The 24682-nt window shown below is 37.2% G+C and overlaps 1 protein-coding gene across 1 annotated transcript in view; it reads left to right on the top strand.

The window, feature by feature from the left end:
* SUGCT (succinyl-CoA:glutarate-CoA transferase) overlaps nucleotides 1-24682 on the top strand; it is a 320381-nt gene that overhangs the window by 259802 nt on the left and 35897 nt on the right. Inside the window, exon 13 of the mRNA XM_030445377.1 lies at nucleotides 8793-8856. Within this exon, the coding sequence (XP_030301237.1) occupies nucleotides 8793-8856 (64 nt within the window). The remainder of the gene's footprint in view (nucleotides 1-8792; nucleotides 8857-24682) is intronic.

The following is a 24682-nucleotide window of genomic DNA, read 5'->3' as shown; positions in this document are numbered from 1 at the left end:
GAGATTTGTTTTCCTTCTATAAATGTATTCTTGCCATAACATGCATACTTGAGGAAACACATGGTTTCCATAACAGAACTATTAGAAGTGCTCTTAGTATTCAGTAATAAAGACTGCACATTTTGAAGCAACAGTTCTCCTATGTTGGACAGACACCTCAGAACACTTTTCAATCCTAAGCTGCATCTGCATCTGACTTATTCTTACATCACATGGCAGAAAGTTGCTTCTGAAAAATCTCAGTTGCATAAAGCACCACAGAAACCATGAGAATATTTCTTTCATCATTTCCAGCTCCTTAGGTAAATCTGCATATGATCCCTGAATATAATGAACATAAGAAATATCTACAGAGTTTTTTTGAGAATGATGGCAGTAGAAAGGTTCTCAGTATTTCTTCCCCAGCAGTCTCCTGCTTATGGTACACAGTGCTTGGAGGTGTGGCAGTACAAGTTTATTACCACTCTAGAAACACATGTACAATCATTTGCATTTCCAAGTCAGTTTCCACAGAGGAAGACATCCGGAAATTTATTTTAGTTTTGTTTAATGTGAGAGGTAAGTCACAATGAAATAAAATAAAATGAAAACCTGTCACATGACACTCTTGAAACCAAAATAATATAAACCATGTGCAATCCAGGACGCTTCTGTTCATTTTAAAATTCACTTGAATTTTTAAACATTATTTGTAGTTATTTTTTCTGTGCTTTTTTGAGAAACTGCAAATATTTGAATGCTGAATTTAGCATTTGCAATTATCTAAAGGAGGAAAGTTGTTATTAAAATCCAGCGATTTGTAACACCATTTCTAGCAGTAAATACTGGCTCATCTGACTGAAAGAAGGAAAATGAGTCAATATTTCAGTGTGTAGCAGTGCTAAAATCAATCTGTTTCTGTAGTGCCTTTCAGGTGTGGCATTACTGATGTTGTACATAAAAGGTATGCTGCAGCTGGAGACAAGCTCTTTGATTCCAGAGCCAGTGCTTTTAATACAGACACATCTCATCTTGCTGTCAGAATGAGCCAGGTGTCATAGCCAAATAACAGTTGAGCCAACCATCTTTGCTTAAATATTTCTGTGAATTTAGGATTTACACACTCAAACCCACCAAAAGTGTGGGTTTGCAATCACACTTCAGTTCTCAAGAAATAAAAAAACACATCTGAAAAGTGCATGTATTTTTTAACCATTAAGGACAGATTCTCTCCTCTGCTGGGTTTCCAGACTGATGGGGCAAGCAGTCATCAGGGAGCTATACTTGCGCACCTGAGGGAAGGGGTCTGATTTTTAAGCACCTGGAAAGCTCTCTGAAGTCAGGGTCAGGTCTGCAAATCAGACAATTTAAGCAGTTACTTATATAGTTGCATCCTTTCATTTTTGTATATTTTAGCCTGAATTATATGTCTTTGTTCTCTCAATCTGCATGCTATTCATTATAAATATTAATTAAACCATTTTCTTTTAAATCCCTCTGAAATACTTGTTTCTCCAGAAGAGTTAAAAAAATTATTCTTTAATGGAATATGGTCTGCTATTAGAATAAAAGTACCTTCTTTTACTCTCATTATTTTCCAATACATCTGATGAAAACATCTGAGATTTATATAGACGTATTTAGCAGCTGTCTCATATTTACCTAGACTGTGAGGTATAAATTGAGTTTTGTACTTTTTCTCAAGAATAAGTATGTGTTTGATGATTAGATGAGGGCAAAGGTGTTTCTGCTCTGTCACAAATGGTTTCCATTGTTTAGTACTTTTTATATTATTTAATGTATCCTTCTTTTGTGCAGTATACTGTGGCTGAATTAGCAGTATGGGCTTTTTCATTTTTATTTTCTAGCAGTAGGTGCTAAGGGAAGGAAAGAACTGTTGTCAGAGTCATGTCTCACTTCACTTATTTAATTTGAAAGATGATTTAGGAAAACCAAATTACTAAAAATGGTAATTGCCTGGTTTGTGTTGCTCACAAAAACAATTTGCTGTGTAGATTCTCAGGGACAAAGTGTGTCAGGTCAGAATTTGAAGAACAGACTTCTATAAGGTGCCTTAGAGGAATTCACAGTTGTGGATATATTTTGTTCAAATATTATGAACTAAGAAAGAATCCTGAAAACTTTTCCAGGAAACCTGGTGAAGTTTTATCATCTTTATGCTCACTTCTGAACCACTTTTAGACTAAATGCAGATATTTTAACTTAAGATTTTCTATATTTCCTTTAACAGATGACAAGAAGTAGGATTTCTGCTAGGATACTTACACAGAGCTTTGGACGAGGAAGAACCTCTGTGGAAGGAATTATCTAGAACCACAGTAAAAATAGACTTCTGCTGTAGGAAATGAATGAGTGTGGTTACTCACAGGAGTTGAGGAAAAGCTGACAAATGAGGGCTTACACCATTTAAAGACATCTGCTAATGATGTCAGTCATACAAAAGGTGTAAGGGACAAGAATGAAATGTACAACAAAACTGAAGGAGGGACAACTGAGAAATTCTGGAAAGCTAATACAGTGTCAAACTTCAGAGTTAAATAACAAATGACATGGCCAACTCCCCGCTTCCCCAAATGCATCCAAAACCTATACATATCTGTATACCAACATGAGATGTGTAAGAGAAAAAATAGGTGACTTAAAATTTTTGGCAAAGAAAGAAGGTCTTGACATAGCCATTACAGAAGAATGTTGGAATGACAAAAATCAATAGGAGGGTGTAATACCTGGCTACAAACTGAACAGGAAGGACAGATTATGTCATAGAGCTGGGGGAGCTGTATTAGGGCTACGCTGTTGAGCCTTCTGATCAGGAAGCGGATATTGAGGTCACAACACTGAAGGAGATCAAAGACTCAACTAAGTCTAATGAGGTAGCAATAATGGGTGACTTCAACTACCTTCAGCTGGTCAGATGTCACAGTGGGACAGAGTATAAGGGAAGCAATTTCTCATCCTTCTGAGAGACTGCCTGTTTGAAACATTTAGTTCTAGAGCATGCAAATGGAATGGCAATTCTTGACATAAGTGATCCTGACATAAGGTGATCCTGCTCTAGCGGTGGGGTTGGACTAGGTGATCTTCAGAGGTCCCTTCCAACCCCTTACCATTCTGTGATTCAGTGATGCACAGGAATGCAGCTAAGAAACTTAGAAGTTCTGTATCACATCAGGGTTTTGGGGTTCAAGTCACGACTACCATAAAACTTAAATTCAACATTGAAGAGCCAGTGGCTAGTTTATAGAACCACTGTTCAATTGGAGGATGTAAAAACTCTTTAGGCAAAAGATACTCAATAAAAAGTAAGGAAACTAAATCCTAAGAATCAACATGGAATCCAGTCAAGGTGTTCCCTAACAGACCAAGAGACACAGCAGCCAAGTAGAAAAGGCTACATGTTTTTGAATTTTTCTAAATGAAAAATAAAGGCTTTAGGCATCAAAACCCCATCCCAAGGGATGCCAACAAAAAGTAATTTTGTCTACAGCATTTGCATAAAAAGCTGTAAAGCTGTGACATAAGAAGGACTTTGTCAGAGCCATCCCTCCCCTCACACACAGAAAAGGTTTACCAGAGCAAACGATCTATAGGACACAGGCCTATCAGAAAGTAGGAATTGAAACTAAGTACATTCCAGTGAATTCTGGTTTTCTATTCTGGTTTTCTTTTCTGGTATTCATTTAGTATCACAGATGTGGTGCTAGTGACGTAAGGAATATTATAACATAGTCAGAGCATTAAGCCTGTCAGAATAAGTGATTAAGAGTAAAGAGGTGCAGCCAGAAATGAAACAAATCAGATTTCTTTAAAAAATTTGTAAAGAATATTACTTTTGCTCACATTATGTACAGTTCTAGCATGAAATGGTGAGATATTTCAGATATGAATATGATAGATGTCAGCATAGGTGTGATGCACTAATACAATACTTAGGTGTCTAACACAATTGAGAGATATTACCTTCAGGTGACCCCTATATGTTAGAAGATGTTTTTGGAAAGTAAAATAATAAAGTTAGTAGTGATAAAAGACAACTGTAGTTGAAAAAAAGGAGGGAAAGAGGGAACGTACTGATATACAAAAGATTCTGTTTAGCATTATTCTAGAAATAGAATAACTTGGGAGTGGAACCAAGTGGAACCAGACATCAGGTATATTTAAAATGCTTTTCAAGTTTTGAATGAGTTAACATCTTTTTATTTGGAAAGAGGTACTTTTAGGATGTGGGATGCGATTCCAATATGGCATTGTGTTCACAACATGCACTGTTACTTCTTTAGGGGGTGATTATGGCCATAGCTTTATGTTCAGCATGTACAGGAAAAGTAGTAGTATTATTTTCTTGTGGTTTGGAGGAAATAGTAGTAATTACATTTGCCAACAGCCAGCTATCTTGTGGCTACAAAATATGGACAGAATGGTTACATCATTTCCTTTGTGGCCCTGCAATTCCTTTTCACTAAACTGTAGATGAAGCTGTGAGAGGGTGGTATCTGTACTAATATGTATTTCGAATGCTTGGCTCTACATTAAATAGAACTGTTTAAACTTGGAGGTGTGCGTAGGGGGGAACTGACAAAATTAGGTAGTTTTCTCATTACAGCATCTCCTTTGATTGGGATTTACAAGGTGATTGTACTAAGGTAGTAACTAGAATGGATTTAAAACCTTCTGGCAGTTGAGAGAGAAACTGCATTGCCATGGGTGATTTCTTTCATGAATAATCAGCTATAGTAAGGTTGAAATGAATAAACATAATATGAAATGAGCCCTATGATTACAAAATATTACAGATGTTTACTAGGTGGCCAAGCATCCCACTATTGGCATAAAATAAGGTAGAAGCAATGTTTCAGATTCCCCTATCTGCCATTGTTGCTGCTGCATCAATAATACAATAAAATATTTTACTTATTTAGCATGTAAGAGAGCCATTAGTTTCTAGCAATACAAAGAAAACTTGCCAGTAATGATATTAATTATTAATTTCAATTACCACTTTGTTACTTTGATATTTTTTTTATCAAAAGAACTCTTTTTCTCTATGTATTGTTACTACATTTGTCAATTAAGGGACAACTTCTTACAAGTTGTGGAGCATCCAAAAGAAAACAGATTTCTCTAAATCATCCTGAAGTCATATGGTGCATCTAGGTAGCTAAACAGATAGTTACACATAAGCCCCAGAGAAAACCACCATACTTCTTAGTACTTGGTACATCTTACAATGGTAAGGAAAAGTACATTCATAGAAAAAAGATATTTTCATGTTTTTCCTTGAAGGATTTGTGAAAGTTGAAAGTGTCTTGCACCAGTGTATGTACCATACGATGTCGTAAACAGTGAGTCAGACTGACAAATCAGACCGAACCTATCTTCTGTTGGTTTCAGGAGAATGCAGAATTTTTTTTACTACTTCATATTGTGTAATTTTTATTTTATACAAATAGGAGATACTTTTACTATTTTTTAAAATGTCAAGTGGGAAGGCATAAACCTGTATGAACAGAAAAAAAATTCCTACATGAACATGTCACAAATAACAACCAGACACTGCTGGTACTATCTATGAGATAAAACTAAAAAAGATAACATCAGGTTTTCTTTTCATTAACCAGTAGTTTTTCAATCTTTAATCTACAGGATGACTGTATTTGGAATAAAATGAAATGGGATGAAAAAGTTATTACTGAAAGACAGACTGTTTCTTATTCCCTTACCATGATCTCATTCCAATCAGTGTAAAATGTCACTCAAACATCAATTTGATTCACAAAATCTCAGATGGTAACAGGTATTATTGTAATAGAGAACTTGTAGCCTGGAAAGTAAGTCAGATGGGAAGAAAAAAATTAAAAAGGGATATACTGTTGGCCATTGTCTTTTACAGGATACTGTTGATTCATCAGTTCCTTATGCTGAGCTAAGGTGAATACTAAAGGGATAGAGGACTCTATCACATCAGAAGGATCATGAGCATTTGAGCAGTACAAAACAATGGAGGAGAAGTCCTTTAAATTGTGTTCTTACTTTTTTCTCAGACTTTCCTTGTCTTTGATGATAATTCTCCCAAAAGCCAGGAGGCAGTAATCTTATGTGTTTCCATCACAGATTTTAGAATGCACATAAGGAGTCAGTGAAGTTGTTGTTTTCAATTTCTTTTTGGGAATCCTAATAGTGGAACTCATGAAAGAGGAACTGACGTGTTTTTTTTCAACAGTGTTGCTGATGTGGGAAAAACCCCCTATTCTTTGGCCAGATTAATTGCTTGAGGGTTATATTCAAAAGAAAAATGGAACTGAGTATACCAATATAGGCTTAATAACTCTAGAAAATAAGAGAAATAAGAGTAATGACAACTGCATTGTTTTTGAGAAAATAATGTAATAATGAGAGGGAAAATCAGCACCATACTTATGAAAATTGGAAGGAAGCTTGACTGTTTCTTACACAATTCTTATAAAAGGGAATAGAAGCTATACTGGTGATCCTCAAAGGTACTGTAGATTTTTCTTAGTTCATTCTGTCAAGAAACAGCAGATGGAATTTGAGTTCAATAGAACAGGTGCCTGAAGATGGGAGGAGGACTAATATAATTCCAATCTTTAAAAAGGGCAAGAAGCAGGACCCGGGGAACTACAGGCCAGTTAGTCTCACCTCTATCCCTGGTCAGGTGTCACAAAAAATCATTCTGGACATCATCACAAAACATGTGAAAACAAAGAATGGAAGGAAAATATTGGGAGGAGTCCGCATGGATTCACCCAAGGGAAATCATGCTTAACCAACCAGATTGCCTTCTACGACACCATTACATCATTATTGGCTGGCTAGATGAGGGGAGAGCAGTAGATGTTACTTACCTTAACATAGCAAGAGTTTTGATACTGTCTCCCATAATATCCTCATGAGGAAACTCAAAAATTAATTCTGTGGAGCACCGATTAGCTGCTACTGAATGTGTATGTTTTTCTTTACTCAAATGGCCTACTCTTAGATACAATCTTTAATTTGCCATCTAACGAAGTGTTTATGCACATGAACTGTGCCGTTGATTTCAATTTCAAATAAGTGTGCTTTCATTTCATTTAGGTCACCAATAATCAATTAAACACTTAAAGAAAGCCTATATAAATAAGTTACAAATAAAAGATGCCAGACTTTCATTGTTGTTTGGTTAAGGGCTTAGCTGGAAAGATTCTAAACATGAGTTAAAACAAGCAACTACATTTTTCAGTTCTGTTATTTGGAAAAACATTCTGAATGTCTCACTTGAATGTCTACCAAAAATGGAGTTAACCTCCTGAAAGAGAAATAGAACTAATGATTTGGTACAGTGCCAAACAGTGAGACCAGTGAGCAGACATTCTTCCACCGGCATCCAAAATCGGAAATATCCAGATATCTAAGTGTTAGCTAAGTAGGCTTACTCCACAAGCTAAGAGAAAGCTGACTTGACCTTTTGACACCACCTGTTCAGGAATGAGAATTTCTTAAGCATACTGTTCTACACAGATAAAAGGTTCACAAAATTTGACCGGGAAAGAATGGCTAAAGGAATTAATTTTGTTTAGTCTACAAGAGAGCAGACCGAGGGAGGATGTGATTAAAATCTTCCAGTAAGTAAAAAAATGTTATAAAGATGATACTGATTTGTTTTCTGTGTCCAGTTAGGGAAAAGACAAGAATAAAGATATTAATACAAAGCAAAGATATTTAGATCATCATGTATTAGGAGAAAAAAGGTCTAAGAATAAAAAGAGTGAATATGGTGGAGACTACGTAAGAAAATTATCATTTTGTTAACTGGAAATTTTCAAGAATAATTACACCAACACCTGTCGTTAATAGTCAAGGTTGCTGGTTCCTGGTGCAAGGTGAATAGATAGATGTATTATTATGTGATGACTTAGTCTTTGCCCGTTGTTCATTCCCTATAGCTAATGTTTTTGGCAAAGCACTCTATTTCAGATTTGTTGGTTTGTTGGATATGAATATTATTGGTTAATTTGAAGGTTTTTGTTTGTAGCAGATTCTTCAATAACAAAATAAATAATTCTTAAGATTTCTGAATGTGTGGTTAAAGTAGCAGAGCTAGAAGCATAGCAGAATATAGGTAAGCAAATTATAAAGATTACTTTTGATGGAAAATTCTATTAACAACAGCAATGAGTTTGCTATTATGAATTAATTTTTCTCCATTACTTGAGAATTTTGATGTCATATTGTTTTCTGGCTGAGGTTAATAACAAGGCACTGGAAACTGAGATGAATAGACAGCTGATAGAGATATACATGAAGCTGAAGCGTGGCATACCCACTCAACAGAAACAACATCAACATTACAGCATATTTTCTGAATATTGGTGAGAACTACTAAGATGGCATTTCATAGTGTAATCCATCACATGCTCAAAAGCAACTGAATGACAGTGAAGGAATGCACTAGAGCATAAGTTGTGTATAGGCCTTGAAGACATATTGCAGATTTAAAGTGGAAGTGGGTGAAGGCTTTAATTCTCATTCTGTGTTGGTGATAGTTGTCTGTTGGTGGTTGAAAGCATGACATTCTTGCACCCTAGTTTCTTATGTTTGATGTTGGATATAAAAGCTTAAAGTTAGACTTGTGAAGTCTTAATGAGGTATTCATTTAGATGCATAAAGCAGAGAGAAGTGCTGAAAATTAGGGCTTTATAATATTTATCTCTTTTTTTTCCTCTTGATTTAAGAACTGATATTTTTGGTTTTCTGTTTTGTTACATACGTGTTTTGGTTTGTTGGGGTTTTTTTAGGTGCTGCACAATGGACTTGTGATGGAAATGAATCATCCAACAGCTGGGAGGATAGCTGTTCCAGGTTAGATGTTTAATTCTTTTTTCTAAATGGAGCTTGAAATTAAATGCTACATAACATCCTGAGTAGTTCTGGAACTCAACTTAGGACATGACACATCTTCACATTTCACTCAAATGAACAAAAGTTTAACCAGAAAGACATTTGTGCTCATATTCATTCTGGTAGCAGAAAAATGGGTTAAAATGTGTTGTCAGAATAGCTTCTGGTTTTCATCGGTCAGTTGTCATAAAACATGAACATGGATTTGATAATATTTGCAAACTTCCACTGCTAGAAATATTACTGCCAAGTCTTCTGCATGAATATGTGAATCTGTTTTTGATTTGGGTCTATTTTGCAAGTTACACAGCTTCTCTTGTGACATTACTTTTGAAGGAAAAAAGAAAAAAAAGAAAAAGAAGAAAGAGAAGGGAAGTTTGTACTAAAGGTTTCATCACACTATTTTGTATAATGAAATTAGACATGAAGCTCTGCAATGATGAAGTCTGAAATCACTACTTTGGATTTCCAATGAATACAGAAGTAACAAACTAGTCCCTCCTCTTTTAAGATGTATGTTGATGAGGACTTGGAGTTGGTTCAGCTTTACTTCCATTAGAGTTAGTTATGGAATGGGGTTTAAGTTCTAGGACCATTATGAAAATTGTCATTCAGATCCTTGCATTTGGCTCTGTTTTGGCAACTGAGTCTTATCTGCTAATCTGCTAGCTATTGGGTCAACTTTTTCTGCTTCTCTATGCTTTTCTCTCTTCCAAACCACATTGAGATCTTTTTCCTCCCTCATTCAAAGCACCCTGTCATTTTTATTTATGTAACATCTTCTCCTTACGTTGTGTTTATCTGTGCCAACTTCCACCCTCTGACACAGCATCCAGTTGTCATCAATTTCAGTTGACTTGAGTACATGTAGTGGTAAGAAGAATTTGACCCATAAAATTTATCTTAATTTGCACATCCTGGAATCACACTGGGATTCAGAAAGAATTATTTGAAGGAAATCAATCCCATACTAGATCATGTTTTCTGCATTAATAGAGGGGGTGTTTTGTGTATGTGTATGCTTCGTATTTGCTCTTTATCACAGATTGCATTCAACATTTGATCCCACTAGGCTTGGATGTTTGGTTGATTGTATTCAAAAATGCTTCTCTAATTTAGATGCACAGATCTGGAAATAGTAATCCCATTGTTTTGGTTTCTAACAGAAAAGTAATCCTGGTTTATTTATCCAAAATGAAAAAGCAAGTAAGGGTTTTGGTTTAATTCTTTTTAAAGAAGCCGGCAGAAAAGCCTTGCAGATGGTAGAGAAAGTGTGTAAGGTTTTCATGTTGCATACAATGTATAATCTATCTTAGAGAGAGCAAATACTCCTTCAGGGGATAGGTTTAACTGCAAGAAGAGGAAGGAGATGAAAGGAATGTTCTAATGTCTGTCAGCAGCGATAGAATGTATTGGCAAGAAAGTGAGTTTTTACATAGGTAACCCATAGTACTTCCCAAATCCTTAGTTATTTTTTATTTTATTAAACCAGTGACACTGCACTAAACTAAAATAAATCATATTAATCTCTAGTGGTTTGCCATTTAGATAGGTTTCTATGAAGAGTTTCTTGTATTTAAGCAGATGGCTGAAGTGATTATTGGATATTTGAGCAGAAAACAAAGAATTCCTTCCTTTCCTGGCATGGAAGGATAAGGAGGAGAGACACAGTGGAAGGAAGGATATTCATTCAGTGTGAGCAGAATGGACCTATTGATATCACTAGAAAGACAGTGTATTACTCTGTCCCAAATCAAACTGCACAAGTTAAGTTCAGCCATTGTTGATGGTAGTTAATGGAAAGCCCCTGGAATTGTCCCGGTGAATGATATCTCTGAAGAGTACAGGGAACAGTGTGAGGAGGAGACTTCTGGTAGATAAACTGTTTTTCAATGACTGTTTAAATTAGTAACAACTTTCTTTTTCAATGTGTCTATAGAGAACACTTTGCTAACCTCTCAGTCTCTGGCTTGAGGTTACTTAGTCAAGACATCAGTGTGCATGTTGAAACTGAATAGACTAAAACATCTCACCTTAAGGAGACTGGGGATAATCTGATCCCGGAATAAAAATGGGGGACTGTTGCTTCTTAACCATACAAGCCAGACCCACTTTGAGAGCAAATCCAAATCTGTATATTTATCCTTACTTTTAGATCTTGTATCTTGAAATTTGGGGGGACACTGGCTTTAATGTAAGCTACATTTTAAACATTGGAAATGGTGATCCCCTTTGCTTAAACATCTTTTGGTATCGTTACTGAATTTGGTTCTTCCCACACCTCATCGATGCTTTCCTCCTTGTCTTTTTTTAAAAAATCCTCATTCTGAAATGTAATGCATGCTGATGAGCACGTTGTAAATTGCTGGTGGAACAGGAGTGGGAGAAGTCACATTTTAAAAAGCATATATATTGAAAAATGTCTTTTTCACATATACAATACTGTTACTATTTGCAAGAGATCTCAGATTCAAGAATGGATGTGAAAAAGGAAGTTCATAATTTCTGAAAAGAGTGACGGTATAAAGTATTTTAAGAGCAGTGGTAGTCGAGTGATTTCATTAGGATAGTGTTTCACATATACTGTTCAGTATAATCATGTTCTGAAGTTGTTCTAGAGCTGACTTGTCATATACATTCTATGATTCATGATACAAATGCATATGCAGGGCATATCATATATATAGAAGGTACAGTGCTGTGAGAGTTCCTTGCCTGAGTCCAAAAAGCACTGTACTGCACTCACTCTTCACAGGACTGGTTCATCTGATTGCAGAGCTGTACTAGTGAATTCTTCTGGCTCTCTGTCTGAAATCAGCTTAACTGCCTGTACTTTGAGCAGGAGCTCTGAAGATGATCAGAGCACATCAGCTGGAGAAGCTGAGGAACCTGGGGAAAAGGCAGCTTCAGAGAGGGGCCTGGCAGCATCCTTCCAGAACTGACCAGGACATTAACACTGAATGGGGGAGGATGAGAGACAAGAGAGATTCAGAATGGATATCAGGAAAGTCTCTTACATCATGACAACCGTGGAGCCATTTGCCCAGAGAGGTGCAGATTTTGTTCTAGGAGACTTTAAAGGAAAACATAGATAAAGTCATGAGCAGCTTGGCCTGATCAGAGGCCTGGCCCTGATTTAAGCATGAGCTTGGAGTGGTGAACTGCAGAGGTCTTTTCCAAGTTGTATTATTTTCTTGTTCTGTGATTAACCTCAGTATATTCTCATTCAGCTCTGTTGTGCTTCGTGCTTTCCATACAGATCTGGAGGAGATGTGACATAGAAGAAAATGGGAAATGTAGAGCACAGTTGAGGGCAAAATGATAGGGCAAAGATGTTTTATAGAGTGCCAGGTTGCAGATGATGCTGAGTGGCACAGAGACTATACAGTAAAGTGCAGGGACAAAATTTTGAGAAGCTTCAGCATTTGGGTTACTCTTGAACTCCTTTGCCAAAAGTAATGGATTTTTTTTCTGAATATCAGTAGCGTGTGGGTTTCTGGAAGCCACTGAGTAATTTATTCTGAGTTTCAGTATAGAACATAATAGATACCAACCCATGTTGATTATGTAGAAAACCCTAATGGATGCAATGCAATCTCTCCAAAGCCTTTTCCATTATTGTCTATTTTATATAGTTTAGAACATTGAAATAATAATATTCCCAAATTCTGCATTATCTAGTGTCTGATGTTGTTTTTTTAAAATTGCCAGGTTATTTTTTATACTCAAAAGAGTATTTGTTTGGGTTTTTATTAAAAGTAAAACAGTATGCATTGAGCTGTTCCTAATAAACTAACCTTTGTAGAATTTATTAACTAACAGGAACCTTTGTTCAATAAACCTAGTTTCTGGCCCTTCTAAGCTCCAGTGAACTGGGGATTTGGATATAAGCCTACACTTCAGAATCATCTCTCATCAAACAGGAAACAATATAACTGTTGAAATCACGTAAAACACCTCTTCCAGACAAAACAACTATTCTTAGTTTTGATAATGTTTACAATGTACATTCTCCCCATCCCCATTTCCTGAGCTGATAAAAACTATTTCTGTCCTTTGGCCCATGATCTGCATCAAAGATGCCTTTATAGCTCAGAAAGGCTAATTTCATACCTGGCTTTGTGATTTCCTTCTGTGCTCTTGAAAGAATGCGTTTGGGGGTCTGCTCCAAGCTCAGTTGGGAAAGGCCGTACAGGATTCCTCCTTGGCATAGATTTCTTGGACTGAATTCAGGCAATCTATGTTAATTAATCAACCCCACTCAGGAGAAATGTCCCTTTTTCCGATCTTCTCCTGTCACTGTGCATTATAAATATACTACTGAAACAGGAAAGACAGTTTTTTCAGAAATAGGCTTTTCCTGTTGTATGATTCATTAAATGGTGTTGTGGTTCCATGGAGACTAATTGCCATCAATCTCTTAGAAGAATGGTTTTAAAGAGGTGAGAAATCTAATAGGACTTCCTTACCATACGGCAGATTTCTTCTTTAACGTAGGACAAATCACTCTCTGTGTCTCACCTAACTAATCATTTGCAGTTTTTCAGACCTTAAGTAATAGTTGAAAAATACTTCAATTTCTAAAGGAAAGAAGTTCTTGGAAAAACTCTTTGTATTATGTTAAAAGTGTACTCCTATTTATCATGTATGTATGTATTTATACTTGTTTTTTCCATGTATGGAGAAGACCAGTTATAGCTGTAGAAACAGCAGTGGGGTATCTATGTGTTTGATCAGTACATTTCAATACAAGAAGCAGATATGGCTGTTAGTGATACTTGTTATCCTTTTTTTTGATCATTTAATATAACTGTAGCTGGGGAAGCTTCAGTTAAGACAAGATATATAGCAGAGAAAAGTGACTTCTACATGAAGGAAATTTGCAGGAAATTAAGACTGTACTCCAATCCATTGTTTCCTGCAGCTAGGAGATCTCACAGTATAGGAACAACAACAACAACATCATAAAAAGTCCCAACAGTTTTTTTCACAAGAACCTCTGCTTGAACTCCTGTCTGCTTCTCATCAGGCAGTTCCTTCATATGCTTGTGTGCGTGCATGCATGTGCATAACTGATGTTGATTGAAAAATTTTAATTTCTCTTCACTATTTATGGTACATTGGAGACAAACAGCTTCACCGGCATTACCGTTACCTCATTCGCCTTTTTTAGTCATCAGGGCTGACTGTTTATGTCTTTTACATTCATGGAGCTGATTTCAATTTTGAGGAATTCAGGGCCATTACAGGAACTCAGCAGAAATGATGTATGACAGCTCACTTAGCTATCCTCAAAATACTTTAAAAATATTAATAAATATATAAACAATGTATTTGCACTGATTGCAAAAGCAGAAAAGAGATGGTGGGAATGGCAAGGAATATGTTACAAGATTCAGGATTATGTAGAAGAGGCTCGTGTGTGTTTTTAATGAAAGATATCTTAAGTTGGAATCTTTTAGGTTTCCTTTTAAAGTAAAACATAAACAAATAACTTTTTAGAATTTTTGCTCCTCTGCTCATATGTTTCCAGAGTATTTCTCTGCTGTAGATTTAAAATTTTGCTGTACTCCTGGAACAGCCTTAGTGATGCAGTTGATAATTTTAAGGTTAGTATTTTAAGAAAGAAAAGCTATATGTCTCTTACCTGGTTCTGGGACTTGAGTAATTGGGGAAAATTAAGAAATAGTGGAAGTCTTTTCTATCAGGCTCTGAGTACCTGAGTAACATTATCGACCAGTGTTGTGTGTTACTCTGGCTGTGGCTCTTCAGAACAGTTGTTCAGAGCATCAGGGCTGGACTCTGTCTTTAACAGACCCTGGGGTTTTCAGTTAAGTTTTAGCCATCAAAGTTGTTTTTCTTGCATCAAGTGTTTCTTACTAGAATCTGACACTGCCATGTTGGGAGGGGAAATAAAAATATTTCAGTGGACAAGCAGAGATGTTTTCCTACTCTGTACATAACTTAATTAAGTGAAGTTAAATGGTGGTTGAAGTTTTGCTGAATTTTGATCTATAATTGTACTTTCTGGAGAATAAATTCTTTACGTTATCCTCTACGTGTCCTAAGATATGCTGGGATTTCCTTTACACAGGACATAATAGATTCTTATGGAGAGTAAATTAAACAGTTGTTACATAGGAGAAAAAAATTAGAAGTATTAACTGAATAGCCAAATAAGCTCGTTGATTTCCCACCAACAGTGACAGTCCTAGAACTCGTCTGTGCTTAAAAGTATGTTTTTCTTTTGTTTAAATGTGTTTCCTACTTTTTCCTACATAAGTGACAGTAACGTAGAAAGTACTTTCCTAACCCTCATTCTGTAACAAGCACAGCCAGGTGCTCCCAAAGTTCAGGGTGTGTGATTGTAAAGCTATATCTGCATGCCTCGAGTGCATTGTAAAACAGCCAAATTACTTCAACACCCATAAATTGTAAGTATATCTTTATGATCTTTAATAATTATTGGATAAGAAAAGGAATCTGCTGTCAGCTAAAAAAAAATGGTTTCATTAAATGTAAAAGTATGTTTTAATCATTTAGACAATTTTACTTAATCCCTAGGATACTGAGTATACTAATCTTTATTGATGTTCCTGCCATGATGTCTTGACCTGAGCCCTGCCTCCCTGTGAATGGAAAGAATGATGGGACTCAAACCATTTTCTCTGAATCTAGACTGAATAGTTTTATGCTCAGCAATAGCCATTAGATCATGTAGTTTACCTTCTTATATCATTGGTCATAGAATTTGATCAATTTACTCCTTCCATGTGTGTTTGACTACAATTTGTCTTATTCGTAAGTCCTCAAGAGATGAAAAATATGTAAAATACCTGCCTCCTTCTTTAAATGCCAGATCAGGCTCGTTGTTAAAAAGCCCATTCCATTATTCTAATTGAATGTTACCTAGTTATGACACCTAGTATAATTTTTTTCCAAATTTATAATAATGAATAATAATTCTGAAAGAAGGGATTGAATAAAAATGGGACTCAGAATAGGGTTTATACGGTTAAATTTACTGTTCAGTTGGTTAAAAGCCTACCAGCAGTATATAGCATGTACCTGCTGTGGATTAGTGAAGTTACATCTGCTAAACTTTCTTATCTCTAACTCCTGATGCAGGACATATTTAACTTCTCTTAGTCACTGTGAACTTCCAATTATTTTTGCTCCACTTTCCCGTACTTCCTACAGCTTTCTAGTAAAGTTCTGCCTAGAAATTAATCCTATGTTGCATCAAAATCTCTTTTTAAAAGACCACTATTGCCTAACTTATAGATATGACATGTCTGCCCATGCAGTAAAAATTACATTTCTCTATTTAGCTGTCATACTGCATTTCAAACTACTGTCTAATTTGCTTGCCAATTTAATCCTGAAGACTGTGTCAGCTTGACTATTTCCAGATATATACTTCCATTTAAGTGCCTGCTTTTCAGGTTATTTTTCTCCACATATGGTCTTTTTTCCTAATGTGAATAGAAAAGAGAGCAACTTTTTTGATGCTTCTTGTCACTTTGGATTCCTTTATGTGGTCAAGGAGGGCACAATTTCATTGGGTAAATTTGAAATCTTCTTTGTGTGAAATCCCTGCTTTGGACCTCAGCCTTAAATATTCCAAATGATTCCTTAATAAATTGAGCTGCCAATAGTAAAGCAGATTTTTATTTAGCCAATGTTATTCACCAAATTTGATCCAAACTTGCAAATATTGGGGTTTTTTAACCTTTTTGTTTGTTTTGTTTTGGGGTTTTTTTGGGTTTGTTTTGTTTTTTTGTTTTTTTGTTTTTTTTTTTGGCAAATAAAACTAGCTTGCTTATCCTGTCCCTGTGTGCAAAAGGTTGAAACCAAAACAGATGTGAGATAGTTTAATCCAAAGTCTATAGAAAATGTTAGGCATTGGGTAAAAATATGGAGCAGAATCCCCTGAGAAAACATAGAATCCCTGTTTCTTTGGCTGTCTGAAACTTGACTGAACATAGCAGTAAATAAAAACAGTTTACCCATATAAAAAGAAGATAACTGTTCTATTAAAAGGGATTGATAACTTAATGAATTTTAAAATTTTATGTCTCTTCATTGCTTTAAATTAAAATTGTTTGGAGATTGTTCTTGTGGCAGGCCAATAAAAATTTTATATTAATTTGTGTGTAAAGTAGGGTGTTCTTCCGGGGTTTTGAACTGGATGAAGAGATGAAATGAGGCAGAGGCGTACAGATTAGGACAAGCTTTTTAATATTCTTTGCAAGCTGTTTTTAGAAACACCACAAGAAACATAAAATCAGCCAGGCACAGTTGTGAAGAGCAGCAGTACAATTTGCAGACATATGGGTCAAACAAGATTTCAAAGCTCCTCATGCACAATTACCCAGTTCCAGTTGTGCAGCTTGCACATACTGAAAGCACAACTGCAGGCACAGGCCTACTATTCCCATCCCATGAACCAAGGCATAATTATACAGGTTTGTATAAACTCACAGCAATTTGATAGCATTCAAAGGAAATTACAAGATTAGTGCTAAAAAATTAAGCTGCATTTCTCTAACTATGAGATCTAGATTCCTATGTGAGTAAGTCTGTGATGAAAACTATAAGGTCTTGAGTTACATTTGAGAGTGGCTTTCTATTTTTCAAAGAAACAGGTAGTAAAATTTTTAGCTGAAGTTGCACTAGTAATTTTTCTTTTGAGCCAGGTTAAGTTCTAGTGATGCCATGCAGACATTTCTACCTAGATTTACTTTCCATGCAGTGTATTTTTTCCATGTCACCTAGTCTGAACCATTTTGAATTACTGAAATGGTCAGTGATCTTGTGACCCTGGAAAACACACCTTTTAAAAAAAATGGAAGAAGGTCATATGATGGGGGCATACATCAAATATAGATTTCATATAGGGAGAATTATTAGCTCTCCGGTCTTACTCCAGAACCTGTTGTCTGGGCTCTCAGGACAATCCTGTGTCTTCTTTTCAGCCACCTGAATTGTAAGAGGTTGAGAATTAAAAGTGAAACAGCTGGGGGCACTGCCTTGGAAACATTAGTGGTGTATGTGCAGTGCCAGGGGTGTGAAGGAGTTGTGCTGATAGTTGAGAAATTAAAATAGGGCCTATAGTACACAGGACTGTATTTCTATAGAACTGGGGTAATTCTTCAGACTCAAAGCTCACCTTAGATAGGTGCAAAATCTATAAAAATATTAGACCAAGAAACCAGTGGTTCCCAGATAACAGCAGTGTCAGGGTTGAGAAGAGAAAGCTTGAACTGGAGGACCACGCTCCTAAAATACATTGTGAGTGAGTTGAGGGCCACAATGAACTGTGGCCTTGCAAGCACCAGGAGGTGCAGATGGCTTCTCTCAGTATAAGAACTGATCTTTGTTAGTTGTTAATGATTAGCCAGACCAGTATTCTGAATTTCAGAAGTTCTGAAGTACGTGTTATATTTCAATTGTGGTTGAGGTTCAGTGAAACCTTCAAAATAATTTGCATTTACTTTCTCTGGGATGTACTCAAGTCTGTTATGGCTTTTTTGTTTGGTTGGGGTTTTTTTGTTTGGTTTTTTTGTTTGTTTGTTTGTTGGGTTTTTTGTTATTATTTTGTTTTTTTGTTTGTTTGGTGTTTTTTGGTTTTGTTTTTGGTTTTGTTTTGTGTAATGAGTGAAGTTTCCAGGCAGTTGCTATACTGTGAGGCATAGCATATACTTTTTATCTTCAGGTATTTTCAGAGACCAGTATTTTTTCCCCAGGTGCACCCAGCTGTGAATCAAAATGCTTCACTAAGTGTAATTAGAAACTAAATAAGCCTAATGCTAATATGACTCTTGTAAACCTATATTATAATAAACACCAGTTCCAAAGAAATAATATATTATACTTTTATAGCATAATACACCTGCATATCACATAAATGTATACTATCAATTATTTTAGAAAATAAAGGTGTTAAACTGTAGTGAAAATAAAAACAGGTAGCTTCAGTGCATACAATTTATAGGCAAAGGTGATTCAGAAAATTCATAAGTATGAATATTTTCAGTTTAATTTTTTTTTTTTACAACATCTTGTAAGAAGGAAATTATTGTAAGCTAAAATAAAGCTAAGCCCTGGTATCATGTTCATTTTTATCAGATGATCTTTGATCAGTATTACTGTGTTATTATAATTATCTGGTGATATCAAAGACATTTGTTATTTATAAATAAGTTTTCAAATATTGGCCACGTTTAGGCTATTTACATAACCTGGTGATTCTTGGCAATTATATTGTTGAAGATAAATGCCTTACAAATTTGTGGATAATTTTTAAGCTCATGATGAATGATTAAAAAAAATGTCGTCTTATTTACAGTACAGCATTTTATCAGCTGAAGTGCTCTGCTCTTTTTTGAAGACTTGAGTTCTATTTTCAGGAGCTTTGTCATATAATTTTTCTAAATTTACTCTAATTAACAAGAAGTAATTATTATTAATCAACTTAAATGTACTGTAAAATATGCAACTTTATATATGCAGGGCAAAATTTAAGCATTCCAACACATGGTACACTTTTTTAGTATATTGACTGATAATTACACAGAAATATTAAGAGGATCCATCTGTAGAGGCTCTTTAAAAAGTCAAGAAGCAAGATCAAAAACTCAATCATAATTTAGAAAATTTCTATCTTATAGTGCTTAACGTCTCAACCTGGATAGTATTTAGTCATTAAAAAAATACTTTTGTATCTGAGCAGTGTAACCGTTACCACCACTCCTATCTTGTAAGAAGAAATTAATCCTACTAAAAATGACCAGGGAATTTGATCTACCACTTAGGGGCGGAAGGACTGCATATTGGCTTGCTCATCATACTGGGATAATAGCTGATTTCCAGTTCATTGCTGCTTCTAGCTGTTTAACTAGCAGTACCTAATGAGCCACAGACACCAATCCAGGCAGGAATGGGATTACACTTAGCTCAGAAATTATGTCTGGGTGCAGATGTAACCAGTGTAAAACTCAAATAGCCTTTAAAACACTTACAATTTTTGATTATACATTACTTTCTTCAACAGGTCTCACATTTCCAGTCTTCCCTAAATATTGCAATTATGAAATGTAATGACTGAGGCATGCTGGCAGAGAAAACAATTTTGTCCTGAACTTTAAGATATAATGGATATAAGGTTTCCTTACTGGTGGTGTTCTCCCAGAGGTAGCATTCAACCTATAATAAAAAAGAAGGTGATTGAATGGATTCACATCTATGTAGCTGTAAGAGAGCTATGTAATAGGAAAAGAAGCAAATTATTTTTAAAAAGTGTTCATTCACCAGTGTACTTAACACTCTTCTGTGACCACTAACCATACAGGATATGACATAAATTGTATTTCCTAATGCTATTGTATCTATTTGACCAAAATGAGAAAATATATCCAACTGGTTCCTCTATATTCCCACTTCATAGGCCTAAGGGATGAATTTAAGCCATATATGCTGTATTTTTTGGTTACACAATCTATATGATGCTAAAATTTATTCTGTCTCTGTGAACAAGGCGGTAAGTTTTGTTGCTTTGGGCTTTTTTTCATATTTTGTTTTTTTATCTTGTGTATTAGAGTTCATTGCCCCCACCTTCACACAGATTTCTTTGGTAGATTTTCAGTAATAATAATTTGTCCAGGACATCTGCCATGTGGGCACATACCTTCCACATATTGTATACTAAAGAAGATCCTATGCAAAAGGACATGTTCAGAGTGTCTTACACTATTATTTTGGATTGGAAGGAATTAATTAATTAATTTAGCTTGAAGGATTATAGTCTATATAGCTGTGTTGAGAGTTACGTAGACTAACAGTGTGCTGAGTGAAGAATTTACTGAGTGGCAGGGCAAAAAGGGTTGCACATCTGGCTGGTGACCAATCACCAGCACTGTTTCTCAATTTGAGGGCCAATTTCACTCAGTACTTAAATCAGTGATATGGAGGAAGGAGTTCATTGCAGGTTTGCTGATGACACTAAACTGGAAGGTGCTGCTGACTCTCTCAAGGCACAAGAGGTCTTGCCGAGGGATCTGGATAGGCTAGAACATTGGCAATTGTCACTGGCATGAGACTGAATAAGAAAAAGTCTGGCTTCTGCACCTGTGACAGAGTAACATCAGTCATAAGCCTAAGTTAAGAGTGGCTGTAGAGCATCCCTGCAAAAGGGCTCTTGGGATATGAGGTTCAAAAGGAGTCAGCAGTGTGCCCTGGCAGTCAAGAGGGCAAACTGCATCCTGGGGCGCATCAAATATGGCGTGACCAGACAGTCCAAAAAAGTAACTATCCTGTTTTAAGTAGTGCTGGTGTGGCCTCACCTTCAGTACTGTGTACAGTTCTGGGCCCCATAACTCAGAAATGATGTTAAGGTCCTTGAACACATTCCAAGGAGGGAGCCAAAGCTGAGGCAGGGGCTGCCAGGCCTGTCCGCTGAGGAGCAGCTGAGGGCAAACCCCGGGTTGTCTGGTTTGGAGAGAAGGAAGCTGAGGGGTGACCTCTCAGCAATCTGCAGCTTCCTGAGGAGGTGAAGTGGAGAGGGAGGTGCTGAACTCTTCTGCCTGGGACCCAGTGCCAGGACACATTGGAATGGCTCAAAGCTGAGCCTGTCAGGGGAGAATCAGACTTGACATGAGGAAACTTCTGAGAGGGTAGTAAAACTCCAGAACAGATTTGCCGCACCATGGCTGACATTGCTTAAGAGGCATAGTGCTTAAGAGGCATTTGGACAACACCCTTAATGCCATGTTTGAACTTTTGGTCAGCCCTGAAGTGTTCAGGAAGTTGGATAAGATGTTCCCTGTAGGGCCCTTTAAGCCCTGTTTTATTCCCCTTGATTGACATGAATCAGCATAATAATGAGAGTGTTATTTGCCTGAAATGCCAGGGGTTCTACAGCTCCAAAAACACTTTGAAGGACACACAACACAAAATTTATATGTGGAAAAAATGTTTTAATTTTATTTTTCTGACTTTCTAAGAGCTGATGCTCACAAGCATTAGCACAAGGCATGTGTACAGCCAGAAGCAGGCTGATGCATTCTTCAGTTTATCTGGAAGGAACATCCCTTGCTGTCTGGCAAAGGCAGCCACAGAGCTGCAGAAAGTAGCAGCAGGAACACAGGCCAAGCAGTCCGTGTCTGCTGAAGAGCGAGAAGGTGAAGAAGGAGGGTAAGGACCAACCACACACAAGAGAAGAGGAATAAAAAGAGGTGTGTGGTAGCATGGGGTATTTCCAAAGTGTGACACGTAGCGACGACAAACACACTTTTGGTATTCCCAGACTTGCTCCTTTGCCGCCGTGCTCCTTGTCCAGTGATCCATGAGAAGCTCTTGTGCCCACCTGGCACTTGTGCTGCAACGCAGGGAGAGGTGGAAAGTGGCAGCTCCAGGTGGTGCAGCCAGGCTGGAGCCCTTCCAAGCACAGCCTGGTTTGCACCAGCAAGAAACCCTGGGGAAACAGAGCCAAGGGAAGAGCAGAGCTGCTCCCGCCACAAATGGGGAAGAGAGCCCGAGAGAGCCGGGGCACGAGTGGTGCCTTGGGGGTGCCAGAGCAGCAGGCGGGAACCGAGCTGAAAGGGCTCAGAGGAGCCCTGTAAGGGGCTGTGCTCAGTGCTACAGAGGAAGGCAAAAAAACCCAGGGACACTTGCTAGGCCACTGTGGGGGAAAAAAGCCTTCCTGCCCCCAGCTGCAGGGCACGAGAGGCCACAGTTGTTGTACAGGAGCAGCAAGCAGTAACCCAGTCCAATTGGGCCAGAGGAGGCCTGACAAGAGGTCATGCTCAGTGCTGCAGAGGAAGGTAAAACTGTCATGTTCCCTTACCTCACTGTAACCAAGATGTCCAGCCCCTCGGTTTAACACACCCACTGGCCATGTTTATATAAAATGCCCTTCAGCTGTGGGGCAAAACTTCCACAGCTCATTTGAGACTTTCACTTTTCTGAGAGTTATTTGCCTACCTCAGTTGGTGGGAAGATGTTCAGATTGTAATCTAAAACAGTGGCATACCTCTTTTGTCTTTAGGATTTTAGTATCAAGTACTGACAGACTAAAGAAGCTACTATTCTTGTCCTTTTGTACCTAGGTGCCTAAATTAATATGTATAATTAAACTGTAAATAAGGGTATTTATACCATAGACATTCATTTTGTTTTTGTCATGCCAGAGGTGAAACTTGGTGTTTGGTTCCCTCTGGATGAGCTTTGCAGACACAGGATTTCTTCACCATTCCTTACCGATGCATCAAGGGCCATTTGCTACTATGCTGTCTTTAACCCCCCAGTGGAATTTGTCTTTCTTGAACCTGAGCAATGACATATATCCCTAGTGGTACAGAGGAGTTCTCACCAGGACTTTGTACAGTGCTCACCTTTCCTATGGAAATATCTTGCCTGACAAAGAAGGGTGGCTTTGCCTGTATCCCAGTCATGGCTCAGTCAACTTGTGATCTGCTCATGCCTCTAGAAATGTTTGCCTGCTCTTATGTTTCCATGCAGCAGAAACTCATGGCACTTCGCTTGACATTATGTTAGCTATTTCTATTCTGAAGTTCTTCACACAGGGTTTATTGATATAGAGACTTTCTGGCAGAGATTGAGCTGCTATTGAGGATGGGGGCTGTAGAATGATACCATGAGACAGAGCTTTTTCTGTATCATGGATGCCATGAAATCCAGAATATGATGTAGACACAAAAAACATTTCTTGAACAATGCTTTTCTGAAACTTAAATTCAAAACACCAGACCATGATCTTCACTGCTTCATACATTTGATAACTGCAAAGCTTGAAGGGTGGAGCCTGAGAGACATGTTAATGGAGCTTTCACCCATCAGTAGCCTACTGGAGTCCAGCTCCACACAGGCACAGAGCTGAGGTAAGGAGCTTTTAGGACTAGATAACTGTTGAACCCTTCCAATACTCTATTCTATTCTAATGCCAAGGCATCTTCAATTACATTTTCCTTAAAAATTTTGTCCACCAGTGTATCCACCCAGCTACCTCTAAAATCACTTACTGGCATGAAAGACCCTTTTCTTTCACCAATTTTATTCTGTCCTTCCATTCTAACATTCGTATTTTGGATATATTCTACAGGCCATGTGAGATGGGCACCTGAGAACGATTGCCTATGTGAAATGTCTCATGTATTTTGTTTCTCTGATGTATGCTGGAAATGCTTCCCTGAACTATGAAAGCACCTGGACTGTCTGGGCTGGTTCATAGAGACAAAATACAGTATTCATTCTCCTACAGTTATAATGTGTCCAAGACCAGCAGAGGTTAAGAAACTGGGTTTGTTTGGCAGATGTTTCTTGTTATTCTTCCAGTGAAGTCAACAATAGGTATTCATAATCCTAGGGGGTCTTGGAGGTCATAGAAATTACAAGGCAGGCAGAATAGCTCATGCACAAGTCAGTGAAAAAGAAAGCAATCTTTAGTTCATTTTTCTGCCTCCTCCTTTTATTCTGCTTGTCCCAGGGGCTGTCACCAATCAATAACATTGTGCATTGGCTTCAGCCCTTGGTTCTGGCTTCAGTGTTCAGGTCCTGAATGACACAAATTCTGTCTTATTGTTTCAGGGGAGAAGTTCTTCTGCAGTTTGTCTTAGAGTCAGCTTTCAGTGCTTTGTATAAGTATTAAAACAGTTTTCTCAGCAACTAGATTAAAATAAACAGTTGGAATGCTTGCGTAGTTAAGAGAATGGGCAGCCTCTATGGAATAAAGACAGCAGTTGTGGGGCAGCACACAGTGCAATGCAGT

This window comes from Calypte anna, chromosome 2 (genome assembly GCF_003957555.1).
Source record: "Calypte anna isolate BGI_N300 chromosome 2, bCalAnn1_v1.p, whole genome shotgun sequence".
Classification (NCBI taxonomy): domain Eukaryota; kingdom Metazoa; phylum Chordata; class Aves; order Apodiformes; family Trochilidae; genus Calypte; species Calypte anna.
This window is presented reverse-complemented; position numbering and strand designations above follow the sequence as displayed.